This window comes from Typopeltis vanoorti, chromosome 11 (genome assembly GCF_054136105.1).
Source record: "Typopeltis vanoorti isolate ZY-2024b chromosome 11, IOZ_Tvanoo_1.0, whole genome shotgun sequence".
Lineage (NCBI taxonomy): Eukaryota > Metazoa > Arthropoda > Arachnida > Uropygi > Thelyphonidae > Typopeltis > Typopeltis vanoorti.
Window position 1 is genome coordinate 138145119 of NC_143559.1, and position 26526 is coordinate 138171644.

At 35.9% G+C, this 26526-nt stretch overlaps 1 protein-coding gene across 1 annotated transcript in view; it reads right to left on the reverse strand.

The window, feature by feature from the left end:
* LOC150102108 (peroxidase-like) overlaps window positions 1-22105 on the reverse strand; it is a 41306-nt gene extending 19201 nt beyond the window's left edge. Inside the window, exons 1-2 of the mRNA XM_090400156.1 lie at window positions 22021-22105; window positions 14095-14264 (exon numbers count right to left, since the gene is read on the reverse strand). Of these exons, the coding sequence (XP_090256282.1) occupies window positions 14095-14179 (85 nt within the window). The 5' untranslated portion in view covers window positions 14180-14264; window positions 22021-22105. The remainder of the gene's footprint in view (window positions 1-14094; window positions 14265-22020) is intronic.
* Window positions 22106-26526: the final 4421 nt, after the last annotated feature.

The window sequence follows — 26526 nt, forward strand, 5'->3', positions numbered from 1 at the left end:
CCTCACACAAACAAACATTCTCCACTAGGTCCACGAGCAACCCAGTCGATGTGGTTCCCCACAGTAACAAAAGAAGAACTATCACTGGCAATTCAACAAATTAACCCTAACAAAGGACTAGGGATAGACGGAATCAGACCAAAAGACATCAAGAAACACACGACCAACCTACTTCCAGTTATACAAAAACTGTTAAATAAAATCTTCGAAACGGGACACATACCTGAAACACTGAAGACTGCATCACACTCATACACAAACAGGGGAAAAGAAACATTATAAGTAATTACAGACCCATCGCCACGCTGTCTGTAATCAACTAAATCATGGAGCGCATCGTGCATCAGAAACTCTCCACATACGTTGAAAAATTTCAAATCATACCCAAAACACAATATGGCTTTCAAAAAAATAAAGGCACGGCAACACTCATGGAAGATTTCACAGATCTAATAAACGCTGCATTGGATAAAAACAGAATAACATTAGTGGTATTCATTGACCTAACAAAAGCATTTGACACACTAACACACAAAACCTTGTTAACGAAACTAACCCATATCGGAATGGAGGTCGTCTACTCCAGTGGTTTAAAGCATACATGAAAAATAGAAAACACATCATACGTATAGGATCAGCATACAGCAAAGAGGTACATGTAACCTGTGGAGTACCGCAAGGAGCTGTCCTATCTCCCATTCTATTTAACATATATACACACACGACATAAGCCAACTCCCCCTAAAAAGTAAAATCTTCCAGTATGCAGACGACACGGCCATAGTATCCATTCACAACAATGCAAATATCGCTTACACAAATATGCAACACGACATCAATCAAATCACTAACTGGTTAACCGAACGGCATATATATAAACCCTGAAAAAACAAAGCTAATGGTATTCAAACCCCCCCAGCCCCTGCCCATAGAAACTAAATATCTCACTATCCAACATTCATCCTCCTATACACAAAGCACAGAACCTAAAATCACACAGGTGAAAACAACACGCTACCTCGGACTTCACTTCGATGCTGATCAAAGTTAGAATAGCCCTACAAACTACCAAGCTTAGGATAATAGCAAGCAAACTATACAGATTAAAAGACATTGCCCCAACCCACATAAAAATACTAATCTATAAAGCATTATGTGAAAATATTTTAAGATATGCAATCACATCATACGCATTCTGCGCAGACTACAGACTTAACAAGCTACAATGGTTGCAAGATAAAATAGTAAAACTGATATTCTGGGAACAACCCACTTTTATGCAGGATGCTCGGACAAAACACAAAATATTTAAGGTGAAACACTTATGCCACTATACAGTCATGTTAAAACATTACTATAAGCCAACCTATAGAGTAATCAGAACAACATATCAAATAACAAGACCACAGTCAACAAACTATATAACATATAAGTACAACAATCACAATGGCAAAGCCACCCGAAATTTCTACGTACCTGACATGATAAACAAACTGCCATTCGAAGACAGGAATCTAGGGAGAGAGCTGAAACAGGCGCTATATAAATATTATAGCAAGAATGAAAATTAGAGCAATTCTTGTTTCTCTCTCCTCCTCCCCCAACACACGCACACACACAAACCTATGACAAAGCCCCTCTCAAAAACTATCACTACAAGAACACAAAGAAACAAACACATCATGTCTAAATCCAACCCTATTTGCACACACACACACACACACACAAAAAAAGTAAAACTGCAATAGCAGTCGAAGTCTTCCAAGCACGTACCAACAAACAGTAAAATCAACACCTGGCTTGTGACCAGTATAGGAACATAGCCATGAAACCACCACCATCTATTGTCTTCCTCAGATAAGCTCTGCTAAGCTTCGAGGAAGAAAATTATTAACTTGCAAGTATCTGTTATTCACAATTGTAATTAGTTATAATTAGTTATATATATATATATATATATATATACAGGGTGTTCGGGATAAATTTGACAGTTTCGTAAGGAAAAAGAAAATCTTCTTTGTATCTATTAAATTTAATGAATTGACAAAAAAACATTACAGGCAGAGTTAATTACAATACTATCAACAAGATTTACTCAAAATAACCACCATTAGCATCGATCACAGCTTCAATTCTGCTTCGGAACCTCGAACAAGCTGATGCTACAGTCTCCCTGGGAAGGGCCGCAAAAACTGTTTTAATTTTATCCATTAACTGGGCTTTTGTATTACTGGAAGTGCGATTGGAGGCCAAACATTTGGACTGGTGAAGTCGTAGAAATTTTCAGACAACCATTTTTGACTTTTCCCAGAGGTGTGGCAAGGGGCCGAATCCTGCTGCCATACATACGGCCTACCATTGGCTACCCTTGTTATCCAGGGCTTGACTACAGTTAGCAACTCCACGAATAAAGCCCGAATTCCAATGCCAGGGTTCTTCAACACCTGTTCCTGCAGATTTGCGAGGAATTCTGCTGTACGAACGCAATCAGATCGTCTGCTAGGGATCTTTCTTCTTGCTACATCCTCGTAGTCACCATTGCAAGTCTCTAGTTCATGCCTGATTGTTTTTACTGTATTCAGGGAGCATTGGGCAGCAGTCGTAATATCCTTATTTTGATGGCGGGCACGAATCATCATGATACAAGTTATTCTCTTCCATGATTCAGGTGGGTTCCAGCTATCCATCCTTTCTGACATCTTGTATATGAATGAAGAAGGGTCCAAACTTTTAAATGAAGAGAAGTGTGTGTTAATACATGTAACTTACGGAAAAATATAATTAATTATAAATATGTCAAATTTATCCCGAACACCCTGTATATATATATATATATATATATATAATTATTACAGCATCTATGTATGCAATTTATCTGAGACATAAAAATAAAAAATAAATAAATTATTATTATTATTATTATTATTATTATTATTATTATTATTATTATTATTATTATTATTATTATTATGTATATTCTATATTCAAAAATTCTGTATAATCTTTCAATAAAGATTAGAAGAACATGTGTTGTAAATACATAATACAGAGGCAAAAAAGTATTTTTTAAAAATTTTAATTGAAATCCAAGTTGGAATGTCACTCAAGATGTTTATTGTATGAATAAATATTTTAGCAGATCAATAAAAATATTATCATTTAAAAAAAAAAAAATTAGGAATTCAGAAGTATTACATTGGACGAAATCATTCCAATAATAATAATTCCAAGTTAACAACAGCAACAGAAAAAGTGGATGAAAATAAATGCAGTTTAAAGGAAAAAACTTATATTATTATTATTATTTTATTAATATTATTATTTTAATATAATAATATTTAAAAAAATTATTTTATTTTATTTTTTATTTTATTTTATTATATATATATATATATATATATATATATATATATATATATATATATATATATATATATGTTGCTCTCCAGCTAATTTTGTAACCTAATAAATAACAATAATTGGACTCTAGCTTTGATATAGTAAGGGTGTTGTTTTTTTTTAACCAGAGGTTAGGCCAATAATTGTTGTAAGGGTTGGTCAGTAACTTCAGCAAACCATGTAGATTGTAGTGCAGCTTGTTTCTATGTATATACAGTATGTGTATGCTTCAGAATGATGACCTTAATATATGAAGGTCGAAACGTCGAGTGTTCATTTTGGTTTATATTAAACTAAAGTTTTTTATTTATTTATTTATTTATTTTTTTTTTTTTATATTTAAATATTTTTTTATTTTTTTACTCTAAAAAAATAAATAAATTATTATCTGAAACATCCAGGGTATCAAGGACTTATAGGAAGCTATAAATCACCCAAACCAGCTGTAATACCTTCTCTTAAATTCATTCACACTAGATGCATTGACTAACCCTAAGGACAAACTATTCCACTCACTTGCTCTCTGGGAGAAAAACCTAGCTCTTACACCTTTCTTGACTTCAAATAAATTTAACTTACATGGATGCCGCCGTGTTTTCTCCCCGCCTTCCATATAACGAAAAATTTCATCAGTTGATATCCTATAACACCCATTCAAAAGTGTATAGACCTCTATCATATCATACCCCCCCCCCCTCTTTCACCTGTTGGTGGATTGCACTCTGGTGTGCAATCCACCTACACGCAATCTGTCCTCAAAATCTAAATCCCATAATCCGGATATAATCTTTGTAACTCTTCTTTGTACCCTTTCCACAGTTTCTTTATCCCCTTGGAACCCGGGAGACCAAATTTGCTTACAATAATCCAGTGTGGTCTTATCAAAGCCTTATAAAGAGGAAAAATGACTTCCTTATCCTCACATGTCAAGGTTCGCTTCAACATCAAAATTACACTCTGAGTTGTATTTGCAACCTTTGCTATGTGACCTCTGAACTTCAAATTCCTATCGGCCAAGATCCTTGCCTCCTCAGTTTCTTGTAACATAATTCCGCTAACATAATCTGCCACTGGAATTTTACACTTACCAACATTAAACTAATAGCCATTTTCATTTTCCCAATTATCTAGCTTATTCAAATAATTTTTAGTGATGAATATCAGTAATATTCCTGATTGCCTTGCCTATTTCGCATCATCGGCAAACAATTGCAAATCTGATGATAGACCTTGCTTGAAGTCATTAATGTATAGACTGAACAATAATGGCCCAAGGACTGAACCCTGAGGTACACCACTGGTTACCTGAAATCTGGCAGATTCACACCCACTCTATACCACTTTTTGATGTCCATCTGTCAACCATCCCCTGATCCAAGTCAAGAGTTTATATTCCAATCCCATATTCTCCAGTTTGTGCAACAGCCTTTCGTGTAGTATCCTATCAAATGCCTTAGAAAATCCCAACCTTATCATAGTGTATTCATTCCCTTTATCCAACTCGGCCGTGACATTTTTATAAAATATGAGCAAATTGCTAAAACACAACCTTCCTTTAGTAAACCCATGCTATTTCCTGCATAGTATAGAATGCTTGTCTACCCATTTCTATATGCGAGATCTTACCAACTTCTCTCTAAAATCTTCACTACCACACCAGAGATACTGATCGGTCGGTAGTTAGACGCAACAGTTTTTGCACCACCCTTGTGCAATGGAACTATCATACATTCCTTCCATTCCTGTGGTATCATTCCTGAGCTGAGACTCAAGTTATACAAATGTGTGAAAGGCCTAGCCAATTCAGCTGAACATTCCTTTAGAAAACAGGCTGATATTCCATCTGTCCCTATAGTATCCTATAATATAGTATCCCTATAGACAGACTCATATTCAAGTTATGTAACAGCATTTCAACCTCATTTTCATGAACCTCTAATCATGTTACATTGAATAATTTTCATGTTACATTGAATGGAGATTCAATGTAACAGTAGCACTGTGCACCACGTTACATACACCTCGTTGATATATCTTAGCAAACTGAGCACTCATTAACTGAACACTCTCCTTAGCTTCTGACACTCGAGTACCGTTTGCATTATTCTAAATTATTCTTCCACATTTATTATTCCTTTTGCTTGCAGCTTAACGATGAAATTCTTTTGGATTGCCTTAACTTGCATGGCCAATTTCTTTTCATACTCCGATTTAGGTTTCCTCACAATACTCATTACTTTTCTGGCCTGAGGTTTATATATTTCATAACCATGGCCGTTCCGTGGGTTTGCGCCACCTGAGTGCAAAATTTTTGTGCCTCCCCTTTCCATTAAAAATTAAAATATCCCAAAGTACAATAACACGTTACGAATCATTTCATTATACTGCACATTAAGAGGAATGCATAGTAAAATAAAAATTATTTTAAAAAAAACCTTATTTATATAGGTTAAGTAAGAAGAAAAAATTGTGCCGTTCGAGTTCATTGCACCCTTTGCACCCCGGTATGGAACGGACCTGTTCATAACTCCTCTCACTGTTTTTCTCACGATATTCTTTCCACATCATCTTCTTCTTGCGGATCTCTTGCTTAATAAGGTTGGACATCCATTTCGCTCCCAGCCTATTTATTCTTCGAACACTAGCGATACATTCAGATACCCCCTCATTCAAGCACTTTTTGAAAGATTCCCATGCATTGCTGACATTTTTCCCACTCAGTAACTGACACCATTGGACCAAAGATAGTATTCTCCTAAGTCGATCATAATTTCTAGCTTTGTAGTACAGCATGTAATCTGTTTTAACCGGAGCATAAATACAATTAGATACTTCCGAAGAAAGTACAGCATGATCACTGTTACCAATTGGCGGGTAAAATAGCCATATTCTTGACAGTAACCCCTTCTGACGCTATGAGCAAATCCAACACTCTTTGACCTCGAGTTCCTTCTTTCACATGCTGCTTGAGAAAGTTGTCTCGCAACAGTTCAATAAATTCTTCTTCTTTCTTATAATAATATTTCTCTTCTACTCAATCAATGTTTAGAAAATTAAAGTCACCCATAATGATCATTTGTCTGGTATCCATAAGACTAAATTGGCGATGCATTTCTTCGTCCCTTGCAACTGAACTGAGAGGTGTGCAGCAACACCCCACCATGTATTTCATTCTGTCAGCCTTCACTTCACACCAGATAGACTAAAACTCACCGCTACATGGGACGGACATTGTTACCACCATTGTTTTTTGTGTTTCTACCCTAACTGGACTTAAGTAATCTGATATCATTAGTAGCACTCCTCCTCCTCTCCTATATCTTCTATTATTCCTAAAAATAGTATACCCATTACACTCTATTCCACTTACCATATCTGATTCTGATAGCCAGATCACTAATGCCAACAATTTAGGCTACAATATTCAATAAAGCAACGAACTCAATCCATTTGTGTATAGATATTTGGTCTTGTTCTAGAATTTTATCTTTTCCCTACCCAGACATAGTTAAAAGGTCCGAACCCAAAGCATAATTTTTCATCCCTTCGCCACATGCATAACCACGTTCGAAGACATTCATATCTTTATCAAGTTTGCATACCATAGCTGAACTTTCACATACATTACTTCCATTCCTCCCTTGATGATCTAGTTTTCTTGACTCTCTGCATTAGGTCTCATACCGAGAAGTAATTTCTCCAGGCTCCTGATGCCACTTGATTTCAAGACCTTGCAAAGTGTAAGGTCTTGAAATTTACAAAGTAAAGTTGGAACGTAGAGTACACAATTAATGGAGAAATTTGAAGGCGGTTGAAAATTAGAAATTTGAGAATGATAGTGACAGAGACTTGTTTGGGGTTACATTGCTAAAATTGTAAGGAATATAGGACTACTATATGCAGATTTGGTTGCCTGGTTTTTCATGCAGATGTTTTTGAGAGGGTCGAGATAAGGTTCACTAAGTTAGTGCTCAGGTCTGTGGAATGTCAGATAAGAGGAGAGATTGAGGCAATGCAACTTGTAGAGCCTTATGAATAGGAGAGGGGATATGATATAGACATAAGTTGGTGAGGGGTAGTTACCAGATTAATTTGGGGAGGATTTTTCATAGAGTAGCGGAAGGCAAGGAGAGAACTAGGGGACGCCTATGGAAGTTGTACAAGGAAGATGTGATCAGTGAAGGGAGAAGCAAATTCTTTGCATGGAGTGTGATTGGCGAGTGGAACGCATTGCCTGAAAGTGTGGAAAGGGGGAACTGTGAATGGGTTTAAAGCAAGGTTCGATGATATTTTGCATGAGAAATATAGGCATTCCTTGATGAGTCTGACTCCCTGGAGATCACATGTTGTTAATCACATAGCCAAGAAAAATGGAAGATGTGGTCTTTTACAAGTCAAGCAAACAGCAGAAAAAGAAAAGCGAGCGTTCAATAATGATCAAGAAACGAAAAGAAAAATGTAATTGAAGCTTATAAAGAAAACGTAGTGAATGTAGTAGTTTCAAAAATGCAGTACAAGGAGAAAGAAATGGCAAAAAGATCAGAAGGTTGGGAAAATAAAATGCTCCGTGATTGATAATTGAAAGATATTGAAGGAAAAGTTGAAGGTCTCTCTTAGCTTGGTAATATCTTCAACAAAGCAACATTAAGAAAGAGACACAAGGTCTGATACTTGCTGCTCAAGAACATGCAATAAAGGCGAAGATTGAAATGATTCTTAACGATGGGAAGTGGCGAATCTCCATAGATAAATAAGAGACAGTGGACCGTCTAATTTGTTCTTGCAGCAAGACTGCCTCATGCAGACTATAAAAAAAGGCGTGATCTGGTAACAAAAGTTGTACACTGAAGCTTGTGCAGGAAATATGAATTTCCAACTTGCAAAATCTATTGGAACACACAATTGGAAAAGTTCTTGAAAATGAAAATGCAAAGATATTGCGGGACTTCAAAATCCAGACAGAATTTTTAAAATTAGACATCTTGAACCTCATATGTCAGACATCACTGTAGTCGAACGGCATGTGTGGTTCATTGATGTGGCAATACTAGAAGATAGTTAAGTAGAAGAAAAGGCTCATGAAAAACTGACCAAGTATAGGGAGCTGAAGATTGAAATTCGACGACTTTGGAGCAATAAAGCAACAGTTCCAATTGTCACAGACGCTTAGGAGCAATATCAAGAACATTTATGAATCTTTACTCTCTTAGGGGAGAATTCAGAAATGAGAAAGTGGAAGCAACCTTTAAGAGAGGATTAAGACTATTTATTGGACCCATAAATGATAATGAAATATTGCTTACTTTTATCTACATAAGTTCAGACTAGCTTGTTCAATGTAAATGCATATATTATTATTACATAAATATTCTCATTTACAAAACAAATATACAGAATACCCTCAGGGGCTCACTTAAGTGAGTACGGGCGTAGTAGCAAACCCGAGCTACCTGATGCTGGAACATGCCTTACTTCATATAATACACATCTGTTATATTATCTGCAGACTGGTTTCCTCTCTTCCTTCCTTGCTTCTTTCTTCTCTTCTTGCTCCTTATTCCCCCCCCCCCAATGCTATTAGAATATTCGAGGGCTAGGGGTGAATCTTTCTTATTTTGCTGTGTCATTTCATCTTATGCACTATTGTGAGGCACCAACCCGTCTGGCCAGCGTGGTGCAATAAGGCCAAATACCTTCCCATGAGGACAATGCAAATGATGAATAAAGTAGGAAAATGACATACTGGCTCGTCCGTCGCCCAACATAAAAAAGGACTCATCCTGGACTTAGGCAGAGGATCTAGGTCGAAAAATATGCTACAGTCTCCACTAGCTACAGTGAGTCCACCTACAGTGCACAATGATAGAAGGATATTAGTAGGAACATATAACTGCAGATCTCTACGGGATGATGATTGGAAGAATTGATGAAGGAATTGGACCATATAAAATGGGACACTGTGGGCCTTTCAGAGATAAGGAAAGAAGAAACTCTCATGCGATTAAAAGATGGACATCTACTCTGCCACTGTGAATGTGACAGAAACTCAACTGGCGGTGTAGGATTCCTAACAAATAAAACAATCAAAGACAAAATCCTGTTTGTTAATAAAATAACATCAAGAATAGCTGAACTAAGTCTCTTCATAAATAAAAGATACCAACCGAAAATTATACATATATACGCACCAACTCCGGATCATCCAGATGAAGAGATGGAAGATTTCTATGAAACATTAGTATCCACATTAAATAATTATAAAGAATTTTACATGATTATAATGGGTGACTTTAATGCCAAGATTGGAAGTAGAGATGACGATCTGAAGGTAAATTTGGATTTGGACAGAGGAATGAAAGAGGAGAGAGACATTGAATTCACAGAGAAAAATAACTTCTTTATTATGAACAGCTTTTTTAAGAAGAAAATCAACCGAAAATGGACTTGGAGAAGCCCATGGACAAATTTACAATGAAATAGACTTCATCCTCTCCAACAAAAGATATATAATAAATAATACCGAAGTGCTTAATATATTTAACACAGGAAGTGACCACAGACTAGTAAGGGCAGGAATATGGATCAACAAAAATTGGGAACGGAATAAGTTCATAAGAAAAAAGTCCAATTTAGTGAATCTACAAAACCTCTACCACAATAAAAGCTGCTATAGAGAATCACTCAAAAATGAACTAAAAAAAGTTAAACCCTGCTACTGCCATCGATGATGCTAATGAAATCTTAACAAAATCTATCTTGAATTGTGCACTGGAAATAGGAGGTGTAAAAAGGCACCAAAGAGAGAAAAAAACTAAGACAGGAAACCTTAGATCTGATGAAGAAAAGAAGAGATATGAAAAAATAACACCAATAAAATAGAATATGCAGAAATTTGTAAAACTATACGTAAAAGGATGAAACATGAAATTAGATCGTATAATACTAGTAAAATTAAAGAAACAATAGAAAACAATAGCAATATAAAGATCCTAAGACGAACATTATCAGTTAGTTAGGGATTGATAATGGAACAAAGGAAATAGCTGCTGTAAGAGGAAAAAATATGGTAAACGTATAAAAAATAGAGATGCAATAATCAAAAGAATTCAGGAATTTTATACTGAACTCAAACTCATCTGAACTGAAGACAAAGACCGAGACATCCAAGAATCATCTATGGATAACTCGAATGAGGAAGAACACGATGCCCCTGAGATCTTACAAGGTGAAGTGGAAATGGCACTGCGGGAAATGAAGAATGGAAAGGTCCCAAGAGAAGATAGAATTATGGTAGACTTCTTAAAACTAGAAGGAAACCTATCATGAAACAGCTGACTAAACTCTTTAATAAATGCCTAAAACAGAGAAAAATTCCAAAACATTTGAACAATTCACTTCTAATATTAATTTTGGAAAAGGTCAATCAGGAAGAAATTAAAAACTACAGACCTATAAGCCTACTCCCCACCATATATAAAGTCTTCACGAAAATTATAAATAATAGAATCAAATCTAAACTTGAGGGAATGGAAACCTGTGAACAAGCTGGATTTAGGAAGAATTACAATACTTGGACCATATTCACACATTAAGATATTAACCCTTATATAGACTACGAAAAAGCATATGATTCAGTTAAAACATCTGCAACACTAAAAGCAATTGAAACCCAGGGAACTGAGAAACCACGTATTGAAACACTAAAACATATTTACAATAATGCAATTCCTGTAATTAAATTATATAAAAATGGTGAAAAGTTCAAATACAAAAAGGCATCCAGCAAGGCGACACCATATCTCCCAAATTATTTACAGCTGCACTAGAGGAAGTCTTTAGAAGCCTTGATTGGGAAACAAAAGAAATAAACATAAATGGAGAAAGGCTGCATCATATGAAATTTGCAGATGATATTGTCCTAATAGCAGAAAATCTTGAAGATCCGGAAGAAACGCTAAATCAGCTAAATGAAGCCTCCAAAGTAATTGGATTAAAAATAAATAGAGAAAAACAAAAATAATGATGAATAAATACATAAACCATAGAACTGTCAAAGCTGAAAACCATGAAATAGAACAAGTTACTTCACATGTATATTTGGGCCAATTGTTATCGCACTTTGAGGATTGTCAAAGAAAAGAGATTGAACGAAGAATTCACCTTAGATGGATGGCTTATGGGAAAATGAGAGACATGTTCAGAAGTGCATCCCTGTAAGTCTAAAAAGGAAAGCTTTTGACCAGTGAATACTTCCTGTCTTAACATAGGGAGGAGAAACATGAACTTTAACAGAAGACCTAAACCAAAAGCTTATTTTTAGCAAACTTCAGAGAAGTATGCTAAAAATAACATTAAGAGATAGGAAGAAGAAATACCTGGATAAGAGCTCAAACAGGTGTGTCATGAATATTGTAAAATACATTAAACAGGCTAAGTGGAGATGAGCTGGCCATTTTTCCATCTGCAGCGACGGGAAATAGACCAGAAAAACAACAGAGTGGAGACCAATGGATGGAACAAGACAAAGAGAAAGCCCGAGAAGAAGGTGGAGAGATGAACTGGAACAAATTGCAGGAGTGAGGTGGATGGGAGAGGCAGAAAACCGAGTGGTCTGGAAAATCACGGGGGGGGGCCCTTCGTCCAACAGTGGGCAGAACCAAAAGGTTGAAGAAGAAGAGAAGAAGAATAAGATATACAGAATACAGAATTTTTAAACAGTAATACTGTATTAGAATATTATCAAAATTTCACTGTACTCTCTCTCTCTCTCTCTCTCTCTCTCTCTCACACACACACACACACAATATAGTGAAACGAAAATGCATGTAATCTCTTATGTCTCATCACTATACGTGTGCCTAATATAAACAGCAAATATGAATCAAGATTTCAAGTCGCTTCTTCGGCCTTTACATAAGCTGGAATTGGGCTAATTTTCCATAACTGAAAGATTATGTTGTTCTGTTTCTTGTTTCTTGCTTCCTTGTTCCTTGTAGTTATAAACTCTGTTAATTGAGTATTCACACACACCGGCCACTAAATTAGAAACTTTTATTCAATACCGTGTTAGCCGTCCGTTAGCGACTGTCAATCCCAATCCCCTTCGATTCCCTGTGCATAGTTTGTTGAGATGTGGGTCTGGAATAGTCTTCATTAAATCTTTCGGTCAATTGATGCACACGCGAAGTTCTGTTTGTCCGAGAGACGACGAGCCTTCTGAGAAGACGGAGATCTTGTTCCTGACAGACTTGGGATTAGGACCACAGTTACGTATTAGACAAGCAAGTGGGTTATTTTCCCACTGATTAAACACCCGGGATATCTCACCTTTTGAGTAACCATTCAGGTCCATTGTTTTCAAAATCACGCCTCCAGTGAGACAGGCAATCCCAATAAACTCTTTATGGAATTCGGAAAGATCCTTTGTTAAGTAGTCATTTTGAAATGCCTATTTGAGAAGTATTCTTAAATAGGCATTTAAGTATTCTGCATATACGCTGCATAAGTGACGTTTACGTACATCTGAATTCAGAAGCCGGGAGGTGTACCAAATAATAATAATAATAATAAAATCACCATCATTAATTGCTGATTGTACCTTTGGTTGTTAAATGAGTCAGTGTAGATTTGTGGTGCATGCGCTGTGCATTCCTGTTAACACGAGTTATATAAAATTAACAAAAGCAGAGCGGAATCCCGTGATTATTTAAAAAAATATTAACTTAATACATACTCTCACTTAGTATATTGACATCAATTTTAGATAGAATTATTGTCTAAATATTGGTTACCTCAAAGTTATCTTCAAAACTCAGCAAACACCAGGTTGGTGCTCACATACGTAATTGCAAGTTTGACCGAAATAAGCAAACGATTAAGTAAGCAGTGTCATTGACAATGAACATCAATTATATTCTTGAAATACGGGAGACGAATTGTCCTGCGTATCACGTCAGTTATCTTTGCAGTCATTTAACCAATTTACCCTTGCACGTAGTTGGTTGAAGGGCTACATTCAAATTCATTTCAGTATACAAGGAAAAGTCAGGAGTTTTTTTTTTTTATTCGTGTTGGTTAATATTGTAAATGAACTCAATAGGTCCTATATATGGTTCTAGGAAAATTCGGTGTAAGACATTTTATTTTGCATTAATTTTTGTAAATAATCAATGGATGATAAAGGGTATTATGTGCGAATTTTCTTCTGTCATGCTACATATATTTGTCTCTAATATACATCTGTAATGCCCTAAGAATTCTTGAGTAAAAAGCCAATGACATTAAAACAGAGACACTCCTAAACAAAAGCAGGCAAAATGGCCCTAAAAATAATAACTTTTAAGAGGAGTAACATGGGAGTTTTCCCAGAAATAATACCTAGATTTCATTATGTTATGTATCACTGACATTCATCTTAAAAGAGATTTGTCTTTTTAATGAATTTATAATACCCTTTATCATCCATCGATTATTTACAAAAATTAATACAAAATGTCTTACGGCGTAAATGTTTACGGAGAATTTTCCGGTCACGCTATATAGATGTGTGTGTGTGTGTGTGTGTGTGTGTGTGTGTGTGTGTGTGTGTGTGTGTGTGTGTGTGTGTGTGTGTGTGTGTGTGTGTGTGTGTGTGTGTGTGTGTGTGTGTGTGTGTGTGTGTGTAGAGAGAAAGAGAGACAGACAGAAGATGCTTACTTTCAGTGAAAGAATGTAACATTCCGCCATGCTGGAAGTAGAATCTGTCACAGAACTTCAACTGTCTGAACTGCATCGCCATCATGACAGCTGCAGTCGGACCGACCACTGCCCCTGGAAGCGGCGTTTCCGATAACAATCCGGTAAAGAGGTCGATGTCTTCTACACTCCTGTAAACGTTTAAAAGAAACAGTGAACACTGCTTTACTAAGATATAGCACGCTCGCGCGCGCACACACACGCACACACACACACACACACACACACACGCACACACACACACACACACACTTATTAATGTTACTTCTTACTATAAGGTGAAGTAAAAAATTTTTGTGAATATTCTCTCTGAAATAAATACAAGAAAATAAAAAAATAATAATCATAACAGTAATGCTCTCTATCATTAGTTTTTATTTTTTTTGGTTAGGAAGACCGCGTGAAAATGTGAAGATTTTCATTGCCCAAATGGCCCAGGATTCGAATCCTAATTTTCAAGGATGTTTGATGTTTGATGTCTTAGGTAACAGGTAATTCTCATTCAGTTAGTATTGAAGATGGCAAAGGTGTTTGTAGTCTGTGTGTGGGGAATATTCATGAAAATGCGAAGCCCTGTTGCTTGTATCGCTGTAGGTTTATCGGAAATGGAGAGGGGCATGATGGATTTAGTTCTGCTGAACAACACCTATGGAAATATCTGTAGAGGAGACAAAAATGCTGTAACGGACATCTATGACACATTGAGGTGTTCTCAGGGTTCAGTTATTTCATTCGTCCTCATCCTTATATACATAAACGACCTTCTCAGAGTGACCCCAAACCCTATTCTTTTGCTGGTGATGATTTCTGGAATGGCCAAGCGGGTTTCTCCGCTCGGAGACGGGCTTTTCGTCCCGTAAACTCAATAAAATCAACCTTAGAACCCATACTCCCTGAACCCATTTCAAAAAATAAACATATTATGATGGCGTTAGGGACCATGAGATGTCAATCGTCTCTTTACTGGATGCCGTTTATAATTCGTGATAGTCCTCAGCTATCTATCTCTGATTGGCATCCAGTGGAGATTGAACTGTTCCCCAAGTCTCCTGAAACGGACTCGCCTAATCCCTGTAAAGGAATAAAAGGCATTAGCGGATTTATTTTATTTTACAGGCGTTCAGTGCGTCAGCAATCTCTCACCAAGCGATGAATTTATGTAGTATACCTAAAGACATTATTAAACACCCATGCATGGTGGGATTTGAAGCCTTTTTATTTGAGAGCGAGTAAGTTAACCAACCTGACAACGAGACTAGTCAAGTACCTCAAAAATTATTCCCAACTTTTTCGGTATTTAATCGACTGCACTTTCACTTTGTTTACTTGATGTAAACAAAATCAGATAATTGTCTTGATGTTATTCTCAATTCTTTAATATCTCAACTAATTGTTTTACATGAATATTCTTGATGTGGTATAAAGGAATTGTAGACTAAGGAATTGTAGCTGAACAGGGTCGCTGCAAGGGTATCCGATGTCCCTAGGCAAAGAAAATTTAGGCGCCCCTATAGAATGTTTCTATGCAGTAATTAGTGCGCTATTTTTTTCGATACCCAAATTCGATTAGTGCGCCTCTAAAATTCGATTAGTGCGCCCATATACATCTTACAAATAAATGTTACAGATTTTAAAAATTTTCTCTCTATACATTTTTTTATGGCTAACTATTTTAAAAAATCACTCACCAGAATGAAATAATTTAGTTACCGATTTAAAACATTTTACAAAGTTATTTTTAATGGCATACTACACTACTTCCATGTACGCTATGTATACCAGGGTTTCCCAAACTGTGTTCCGCGAGAAGTTCCTGGAATTTGTCATTTTAGTTTTCTAAGCATTTTTTATGAATAAATATTTTATTGTGGAAATATTCTGAGGAGAATAATATTCGAGAATATGTCGAAAAGCTCGGATCCAGAACGCCTAATAACATTTGTGTATCGTTAATTTTCAACATCGAAACCTTTCAACATTCGGGAAAGGGAATACCGCTGTTTATGATCGGTCTCAAAAATTGCCTGCAAGCGGATTATAACAATCGGCGACGTATAATATTTTTCGTACAAGCGAAGTTTTTAAGCAGTAATGCAGAGGCTGACCCTGATGAATAGAGAAGCAGTAATATTTGCAGAAGAGGCAACAGGGCCATACCGTCGGTTGTATGAAAAAAAAGAAACAAAACACCCGCCAAACTACGTTAGCTCAATTCTTTGTTAAGAAGCAGAATAATAAAATTTATATTCTGAACATGTTTTATTGTCTTTCAGCTTCGTGATTTTACTTTAACTAAGCCCTGAGACATACCTTAATTTTTTTTATAAAAAATAAGGTTCAAAAAGAAATTTGAGGAACGAATTATACTTCTCCCCATAGGTTATTATACTCGATTAGTGCGTTTTCGATTAATGCGCCTGTTTTAAAAAACGCATTACGCGCACTAATCGAAGGATTGTTGTATATATATTTTGTCATACTCATACAAGCACACGTACACATGTGGATATTTATATAAATAATATCATTATGAACATTTATATATAAAATTTATATATAAATGTTTATATATAAAATTTATTAATCAAAACCAATACATTTGTATACATATATGATTACTCCTAATATCTGTAAGCAAGAAAGTTATTACATCTTAAATACAAAAATTATGAAAAATTAATCTTTCGGGCTTTTGCTTCGGCAAAGTTTTGAATTAATTTATCTATATTGATTGTAGATGCAATTTCATTCTCTATAGATATTATTGCTAGACCAGTGAGTCGTTCCTGAGCCATCGTAGAGCGAGTGTAAGATTTAATTTCGAGAAACCCCTTTCTGAACTTGCTACCGATACTGGCCATGTCGAAAAAATTCTCAGCGCAATAAACCCATTTGGAACACTATTTTCTAAATTATTTTTGCATATGTATGACAGGACATCTAATGAGAAAGTATTTTCTGGAATTCGCCTTGCTATTATTTGTAATTCACTACATAAATCTGTTCCATCAATATCTCTAGAATTATCACGTGTTAAATAATTTTCCAATATCAAACATTTTTTTAAGCAGTTCTGCTGAAGTAATTTTTTGAAATGTATATATATTTAAAAGAAAACCAAACTTTTCGTTAATTGTAGACATGTGCTTGAATTTTTTATCAACAGATGCAATTGCGGTATCAATAATTGAAAAATAAACCTCTACCTTAAATTTTTGTTTAAAATCTGTTATGAATTCATCCTCTGCTTCATACACAAATTGTTTCTTTTTTTTTCTAAGTCTAACTGTTTCTTGTTCAAAATTAGGCGTTACACCTAAGACCTCAGCGATTTTTTCCGCATCTGTTAACATCTTTTCAGATTCATCCTCATTTCGGATTTTCATTAAGAAATTCTTTGTATCATTAATACAATTTATTATTATTATTATTATTATTATTATTATTATTATGCAGACGGATGCACATACGCTGTATCGCTGCTCCTGGTTTTATAGGTTTAAGGTGTTATTTAACTCATGTTTCTAACTTGAAAGTGCTACTATTTAATTCTACTACTCACGCTGAAGACAGGGACGTTCAAATTACCAAAATGGGATAAGTAAGGTACAAATTTTCAGTGTTGGAAGTTCATAGAGTGTATTGCAGTCACCAGCCAACGAAGAACAAAGGACGTCGCCATTTAAAAGTCGCACTATAGTCGCTAACGGGAAGAAAGGCTAAAGGTCACCGAGACAGCGAAGTTCAAGCAAAATGAGCTGTAACAAATGCAATAAGCCATTGAGCGATGAAGGGGACGGGCCGCCGCAGTGTTCAAAAAAAAAAAAAAAAAACACTTCCACTGTTCAGGGATCTCAGAAAGCACGTAGAAAGCAAAAGGAGCCGTGAAACGGACCGAATGGGGATGTCAACAGTGCCGTGAGAAAACGAAGAACAAAGACCAGACACCAAAGAAAAGTAACGACGCACATCAAGGTAAGCCGCTTCCGGATCCAAAAATTATAGATAACTTTGATTCATTTAAACTCATGGTGAAAGACTTATTAAATGCACACATGGAACAAATTAACAAAAAATTAGAGGAGTATGAACATTACATACAGTTCAATAATGAGACCTCTGAAGAAATGTTAGGAACCGTGCGAGAAATAAAGACGAAATTAACGGTAGCGATAGAAACGCAAGAAACACTCCAATGCAAAAATCAAGAATTGCGGAAAGAAGTAAACACATTCAAGTGTCAAATGGAACACATGCTACAAAAAGAAAGAAAAAAAAGAACTTCAAATTGAGGGAATAACAAAAGAAAATAGAGAAGACTTAAGCAATATAATGCAACTGATCGTCAGCAAAATTGGAATTCAAATCGCAACCACAGATATCACCTATATCAACCGAGGCCCACAAAAAAATAAAGAGAGACCGCCACCAATCATCGCTCATTTTACTAACAGAAATCTGAGAGACTCCATTCTTACAGCAAGCAAGAAAACAAGGCCGATACAACGATCCTAACTGATAAGAAACTCCCAACACCAATCTATATAACGGAACACTGGACTCCATACTCCAAAAATCTTCTATACCAAGCAAGGAAGACAAAAACAGAGAAAAACTACAAGTTCCGGTGGACAAAGAATTCCCAGATATTTTTGAGAAAGAATGAAAACATTCGAGTATACATAATTACGAGTGAATTCGACTTACACAGCCTACCAATATAAAACACTAAATTTTCACATCGTTAAGAATAAGATTAGAACTCATTTAAAAACTATATAATGGAGATCTCAAACATAGGAGAACATATCCAGTCAGACAACATAAATTTCAAGGACTTTGACTCTTTGAAGAAATGGTCAGACAACATTTCAACCAACACCAACTTCACAATCATACACACAAAGATAAGAAGTATAAAAAAACACTGGCTTACATTGATAACACAGCTCAATTATACCATGATAAACATAGATGCGCTAATACTGACCGAAGTTGCAATAAACGACACAGAAATTTACGCGTACAACATAAATAATTATCAAACCTACAACTTATGTAGACCAAACAAAAGGGGAGGTGGCATTGTGGCATTTATCATATTTATCAAAGAAAAATACAACGTGACAGAAAAATAAACTCATTTCGAACATGCGGAAACACTAATTTTGGAACTCACAAATAGCCACAATAGTATCAAATACACAATAAACACAATATACAGACCCCCAGATAATAATCCACTCAATTTTCTTCACGAGTTAGAAACATGGCTAAGCGGCATCCAACCGCGTACAACACAGGCTCATCCTAATAGGAGACATTAACATAAATACTCTTGACCACGCTTCCTCAACCACTAATACATATCTTGATATACTAAGTCAGTACAACATAAACCCTACCATTAACTCCCCAACAAGAGAAGAAATACTCAATAACTCACTAACATAATCATGCATTGATCATATCAATATACGGGCTCTCATCCATACATATACATCATCAGTAATTAACGTAAAAATTGCCGATCACTACTTTGTCTCAACTTCGTTTTATTACGTTTCCTATCCCCCCCCCTGGAATTCCCTACTTAAAATAAACGATCCTATAACATTATACGAGAATTTTCAAATAAAGTTCACAGAAATATACAAAAAAGCAACAAAACCTACACAAACGAGGCGACAAACAGACAACAATCCATGGATAAATGACGACATAATAAATACTATTACTGTAAAAGAAAATCTATGGAAAAAACTTAAAAAGTCACCCAGTATCACACATTTACAAACCTTATACAAAAACACAAGAAATAGACTAACAAAAAAATTCGTAGGTCAAAAAGACGCTACTACTTCCAAAAATTCATGGAATATAACGACAACATTAAGCAAACATGGGCTACACTCAACGAATTTGTAACCCGAAAAAAGAAAACTTCAGCACAAGATTTTATTGCAAAAAGCTGCGGTCAGGACACAAACCAAAAGGAACTAGCAGATTCATTCAACCACGCTGTAACAATCACCACCACACAACTCAAAAAAGACAAACTACCAACGATCAACAAAAAACTACCGACACAAAGTCAACAACAAACGATGTATTTTCCACCCATAACAAAACAGGAACTGAAAGAAGCACTCCTAAAACTGAAACCAAAGACCACTCCAGGAATAGACAAAATAAGACTCACAGACCTTATAACACACTTTGAATAAATAAATCCAATAATTTTGAAACTCATGAACATAATATTCGACACGGGCATTATTCCACAACAACTAAAAACTGCAGTAATTACGCCAATATACAAACACGGCAAACGAAACGATACTCAGAACTACAGACCAATAGCTACACTACCAGCTCAAAAATTCCAGAGAAAATAACACACACCAGACTACACAACTATTTTCAGAAGTGCAACATCATCTCACAAAACTAATATGGCTTTCAGAAAACAAAAAGCACCATTACTTTATTAGAAGACACTGCCGACACAATAAACAAAGCTCTCGACAAAAACAAGTACGCCGTCCTTATACTGCTGAACCTAACCAAAGCATTTGACACACTTGAACGTGACATACTACTCACCAAACTATACTCAATAGGCATAAGAGGAACTGCATACATGGTTCAAGAACTACCTCTCCAACAGAACACAATTGTGTAAATTACACAATTCGTTAATTTACACAATTAACGAATTGTGTAAATATTTTTAACCCGTTAAGTACAGAAAATGAGCGTCCACCGCTAGCATTACAAACAGGCAGTGTCCAGGGCCCATTTATACTTTTGGAGACCCAAGGCGTAACATCATTATGAGGCCTCAAAAATAAGCACTTTTTTTTAGTTTATTGAAAATAAAAGTCAACATTTCCATGATAACTCATTTTAATAACACAATACAACATTGGTATATTTGCGTATATTTGCATTTTAAAAAAGTATAAAAATAAATCAATTCAAATTTAAATTTAAAAAAAATCAATAACTAAAAGTTTTTTTTTCTGGCTTTGGTTTTAGCAAATAAATGTATAATTTCATCATAATTAATCGAGTCCATTACATCTGATTCAATGCATAATAACGACAGGTCACTTGTTTTTTGTTTTTTTTTGTGGTGCAAGTTGCATAAGAATAAAAGTTTTTTTTTTTTTTTTAAAAAAAAAAAAGAAAAGAAAGAAAAGAAAAGAATTTAAATGCAATCCAATTAAGCTTGCTAATCAAGCCAAAAATAGGAACTTCATCAACTCTAAAGTTCAGATATTCTCACTAAAAATAAAAATTTTGAATTTACGGTAATAAAAATTGTAGCAAAAATCATTATATTTATGGAATTACAACATGGATCTAAATATAAATATAAAACGTTTCAGTTTGCAGTAACATGCACAGTATGTCTCCCTGGTTGACAGAATGGTTAACTTTCCATCCACCCAACTTTAGGTGAAAGGTAAATTTTGTCGCCTAGTGCGAGACCACCTTACTAACTGGAGGCCTGGAATTCACATAAAAAGCATATAATATATATATATATATATATATATATATATATATATATATATATAGGATTAATTCACTTCCAACTTTATCACACAATTATTAAGATTTATTCAACTCCAGATTTGATTTTTTTAAGTTGCAGTAATAAGCATAATAATTCCAACTTTAGTTAAAACGTAGGAGCAATTAATAGTAACGATAACTTGCTATACTCGCTAACATCTACTTTTTTACTCGACATTTTACCCTAAAACAACTAGAATCTTGATGCACAAAAAAATGAACTGAAAAATCAATTTAATTTATAAATAATAATAAACTTGAAAATGAAATGCTCTGTTTATGTGATATAGAAACTGCTCTTACCCACTAAATAATACAAATAGCAGCAGCACAAAAAAAAAAAAACCCTCTGTTGTCTCAGAAACAGAGGTTTCAAAATGATCATAAGTTCAATGCTCAGCGATCTGTTCTTCCTAACAGGATTCTGGGAAATCACAGGGTGAAATATTCTTAAGAACACTATGGATTAAACTGACCATATATTTAATCTCTGGATTAAACTGCTAAGTCAGTGATTAGTCAACACAAGTCAAACATTTACTACGAAACAATTTCCAGAGAAGGAGATTGGAATTTAGTAATATTGATAAGAACAATAGCCCAGATAGTTCAGAAGCGAAAACTATCTGTGACAAAATGAAACTAGTTTATTTAATTAAAAACACAAAAATACAACCAATTTATTAAATATATCTTTATAGAGTTCATAATTAAAAGGACTCTAATAATAATAATAATAATAATAATAGATTTCCACAGATGTGTCTCATCTTGTTTTGGTATTATCAAAATTATCAAGTTATTCTGAAGCATTATGAATTTTGCTATTTTATTATTATGCCGCTAATATTTCTTCAAATGTGGCACTTTTTACAACAAAACTGGCTAAGTCAGGTTGAATATATCTGTTTGCAAATATACTCAAAATCCCTTTGACCTAATAAAAATGTAGAATGCTGATGAAACTTCATCAGCATTCTATCTGTTAAAATGTAATTATCCCCCACCCCCCGCCGTTAACTGATTATTGTCTTTATGTGCACTGTATTACTTGAAATTTCTTTACTATCTTACGATATTTGACCCATTTGCTGCACAATTTATTTATTGTGTCTCTTCCCAAATGAAAACGAATTTCACATGTGCGAAAATAAATAATCAAAACGTTTCTTTACATTGGAAATATTATGTCAAATATTTATATTTTTTAAATAATATTTATTGCTTTCTTTCGTTGCAAAATAAAATTACGTGGGTCGCATATTTCAATTTTAGGAACGATTTTTTTTTTAATGAACAACAAAATCAAAATCAGCAAACGCCTATTTTCTCCCGTATAGGGAGTAGGCAGGGCCGTTTACCCTATCTAACTTTTGGAGACTGAGTGGGCAGTTCAATCTCCACTGGTAGCCAATCAGAGAGATAGTTGGCCCAAGGCTATCACTGATTCATCGGTATGCAGTGAAGAAGGCGGCAAGCTAGTGCCGCCATCTCTTGGTCCCTAACCCTAACACAATATTTTTAATGTCTGAAAATAGTGTGGGTTCGACGGTCGATTTTCTTGAGTTTACGGAACGAAAAACCCGAGTTTCCGGGAGAAAAAACCCGCTAGCCCGTGCCAGAGATCGACTAAATCGGGAACCGTTAGAAAAAAGGATTATAAAAATTTCCTCTAGTCGGCGACTAGATTTGAACCACCAAATCCTTTCTATGGCTTCAAGCGCCGTAGAGTGCAAATGCCACTTCTACCGAGCTACACTCGGGGTATCCGATTGCGAGTATTTTAATATCAAAAATTTCTATCCAATGGTATTTTATCAGTGATTCTTCGCCTTTGTCTTTTGCTGAAAACTGCAACAGTACAATTACTTTGGAAAAATAACGAATTCAAACAAAACACACACACACACACACACACACACACACACACACACACACACACACACACACACACACACACACACACACACACACACACACACACACACACACACACACACACACACACACAGTGTGTGTGTGGTGATAATTTTGGGAGGGGGGAGCTAGCCATTAAAGGCAAATTAATTCTGTTATGAAAATTTGGGAATAACTGCCGTTTATTTCGATTTGTAGGGAGTGATTGGCGGGGAACCAAGAAAGTTGAAATGCAAAAACCTAGAGATTAAGTTTATAAAAATTATGCATTACATATTATTATTATTATTACTGGCGGTTCCAAGGAGTCCTTAGACTCATCGAGGGAGGCCCAACATCATGTCACGACCAACTATTCAACATTCATACAGTATCTATCATACTTCACCTTGAACTCATTTACAGTCATTGCACCTACAAGAGATTCTGGCAGCTTATTCCACTCATTTACTACTCTCCAAGTAAAAAACCTAGCTCTAACACCCTTGCTAACCCGCTCTTACCAAGCTTCCATTGATGGCCCTAGTCCTCCCACCATCAGTCCTATTCTCAAAAATATCTTCTGAATTAATCTTATAGAAGCCCTTCAGTAATTTGAATGTCTCAATCATATCACCCCTTTCCCGCCTATCAACCAATTTCTGCAGCCCACAAATCTTCATCCTGTTCTCATATGGTTCATTCCATAGTCCTGCTATTATCTTAGTCACTCGTCTCTGGATCCTCTCCACCAAGAAGAAAACCCTGGCGCCCATATCTGGGCATAGTAGTCTAGATGAGATCTTATCAAGGCTCGATGCAGAGGAACAATTACCTGTTTGTCTCTGCTCGTTAAAGTGTTTTTCAGCAACGAAGTGATTTGATGAGCTAATTTTGCCACTTTTGCGATGTGTCCCCTAAACGTCAACTTCCTATCCACCAACACTCCCAAATCCCTGGCCTCGTCAATCTCCTGGAGTACAGTTCCACCAATGTGATATACTACTGCTAATCTTTTCACCCCAAAATGCAAAACCTTGCATTTTTGCACATTAAATTGACATCCATTCTCCTTAGCCCAGTCCTCCAAACTATCCAAATCATCCCGCAAAAGTATGACATCCTGAGCATTCACTATTGCTCTACCTAACTTTGCATCATCCGCAAACAGATGCACAGTTCCTCTCAGACCCTTTCCTATATCGTTAATGAACAAATTAAACAGAACAAGAACAGAACAGAATCCTGTGGCACACCACTAGTCACAGGCCGTCTTTTGGATTCTACTCCTGAATAAACCACTCTCTGATGTCTCTCCATCAACCACCCTCCTATCCATCTCACCAACCTTATATCCATTCTCATATGCTGCAATTTACTGATTAGAATTCCATGTGGTATCCTATCAAAGGCTTTAGCAAGGTCCAGTGGAATCACTGTAAACCCGTTACCCTTATCCTGTTCAGCCGTCACTGTGTTATAGAACGTGAGAGAGTTACTGAGGCATGATCTACCCTTCAAAAATCCATGCTGTTCCCCATAGAGTATTCGATTTTCATCTAACTAATCTTGTATTTTCCTCTTGACTATTTTCTCCAAGATCTTGACAACAATTCCTGATATGCTGATAGGCCAGTAATTTTCAACAGCAGTCTTGGAACCTCCTTTATGCAGTGGAACTATTTTCCCCTCTTTCCACCCCCTTGGGGATAACCCAGACTCGAAACTGAAATTAAACAAAATGGACAAAGGCACCGACAATTCTTTAGCCGCTTCTCGTACGACACCAGCTGGTATACCATCCAATCCCGCAGATGAATTGACATTGAGGTTTTGTAATAGACTATTCACCTCGACTTCATGCACCACAATTCCCGTATAAGCTGTTGGTTCTTCCATTTCTGCAATGTCACCACCTGGACGATATACTCTTGCAAAGTGCTCACTCAGTAATTCTACTATATCAACTGATTCGGTTACCTCTCTACCATTGGAATTCTTTAAAATCAATCTGCCGTACACATTGTTTCTTTTACTTGCAACATATCGGAAAAACTGTTTGGGATTCTCTTTAGCCTGCGTCGCCAATGTTCTTTCGTAATCCTTTTTTGCTTTTCTTACCACCCTCGTTACCCTTCTGGCCTGGGCTTTATACTGTTCATGGTTTGGCGGTCACCTTTCTCCTTAAATTCCCTCCATAGTTGTCTCTTTTTTTGCAGCTCAAGCTTAATGGTGTTATTCATCCATTTAACTCCTACTTGATTTATTATTCAGACTCTAGGTTTGAATAATAAATTTTTGCCTCCTGCAAAAACTTCTTAACCCCCTCCCATGCACTATCAACATTACATGCCATGGCACTGAACCAATCAAACTCCTAAGGTTGTCATACTTACCAGGCCGATAATTCTACATGTACCGAGTCTTAATTGTAAATTCCACACCTTTAGCCACCTCCCAAGTAAAGACTCTATGATCACTATCACCAATTGGTGGCAATGTGGTCATATTTGTTACAGCCAAATCCTCAGATGTAATTACTAGGACAAGCACTCCCTGAGCCCTAGTATTTTCCATTACATGCTGTCGCAGATAGGTATCCCTTAATAACCGCATAAAACTCAATTCCTTCCTCCCATGTGTCCTCTCCTCCTTCCAATCAATGCTACCATAGTTGAAATCTCCCATAATAATTGCCCTGCTTCCACTCATTTCTTCTATTTGCTAATGCATACTATCTCGACCATCTTTTCCATCACGTGGTCTATAGCAGCACCCAACTGTATATTTTGTTCTGCTAGTTTCAATGTCACACCAAATAGTCTCAAATGTGCTCTTTTCTCTATCCTGCAATTCAACTTCTATTCTCCTTGGCTGCAGCTCATCAGCTATCATCAATAATACTCTTCCCCC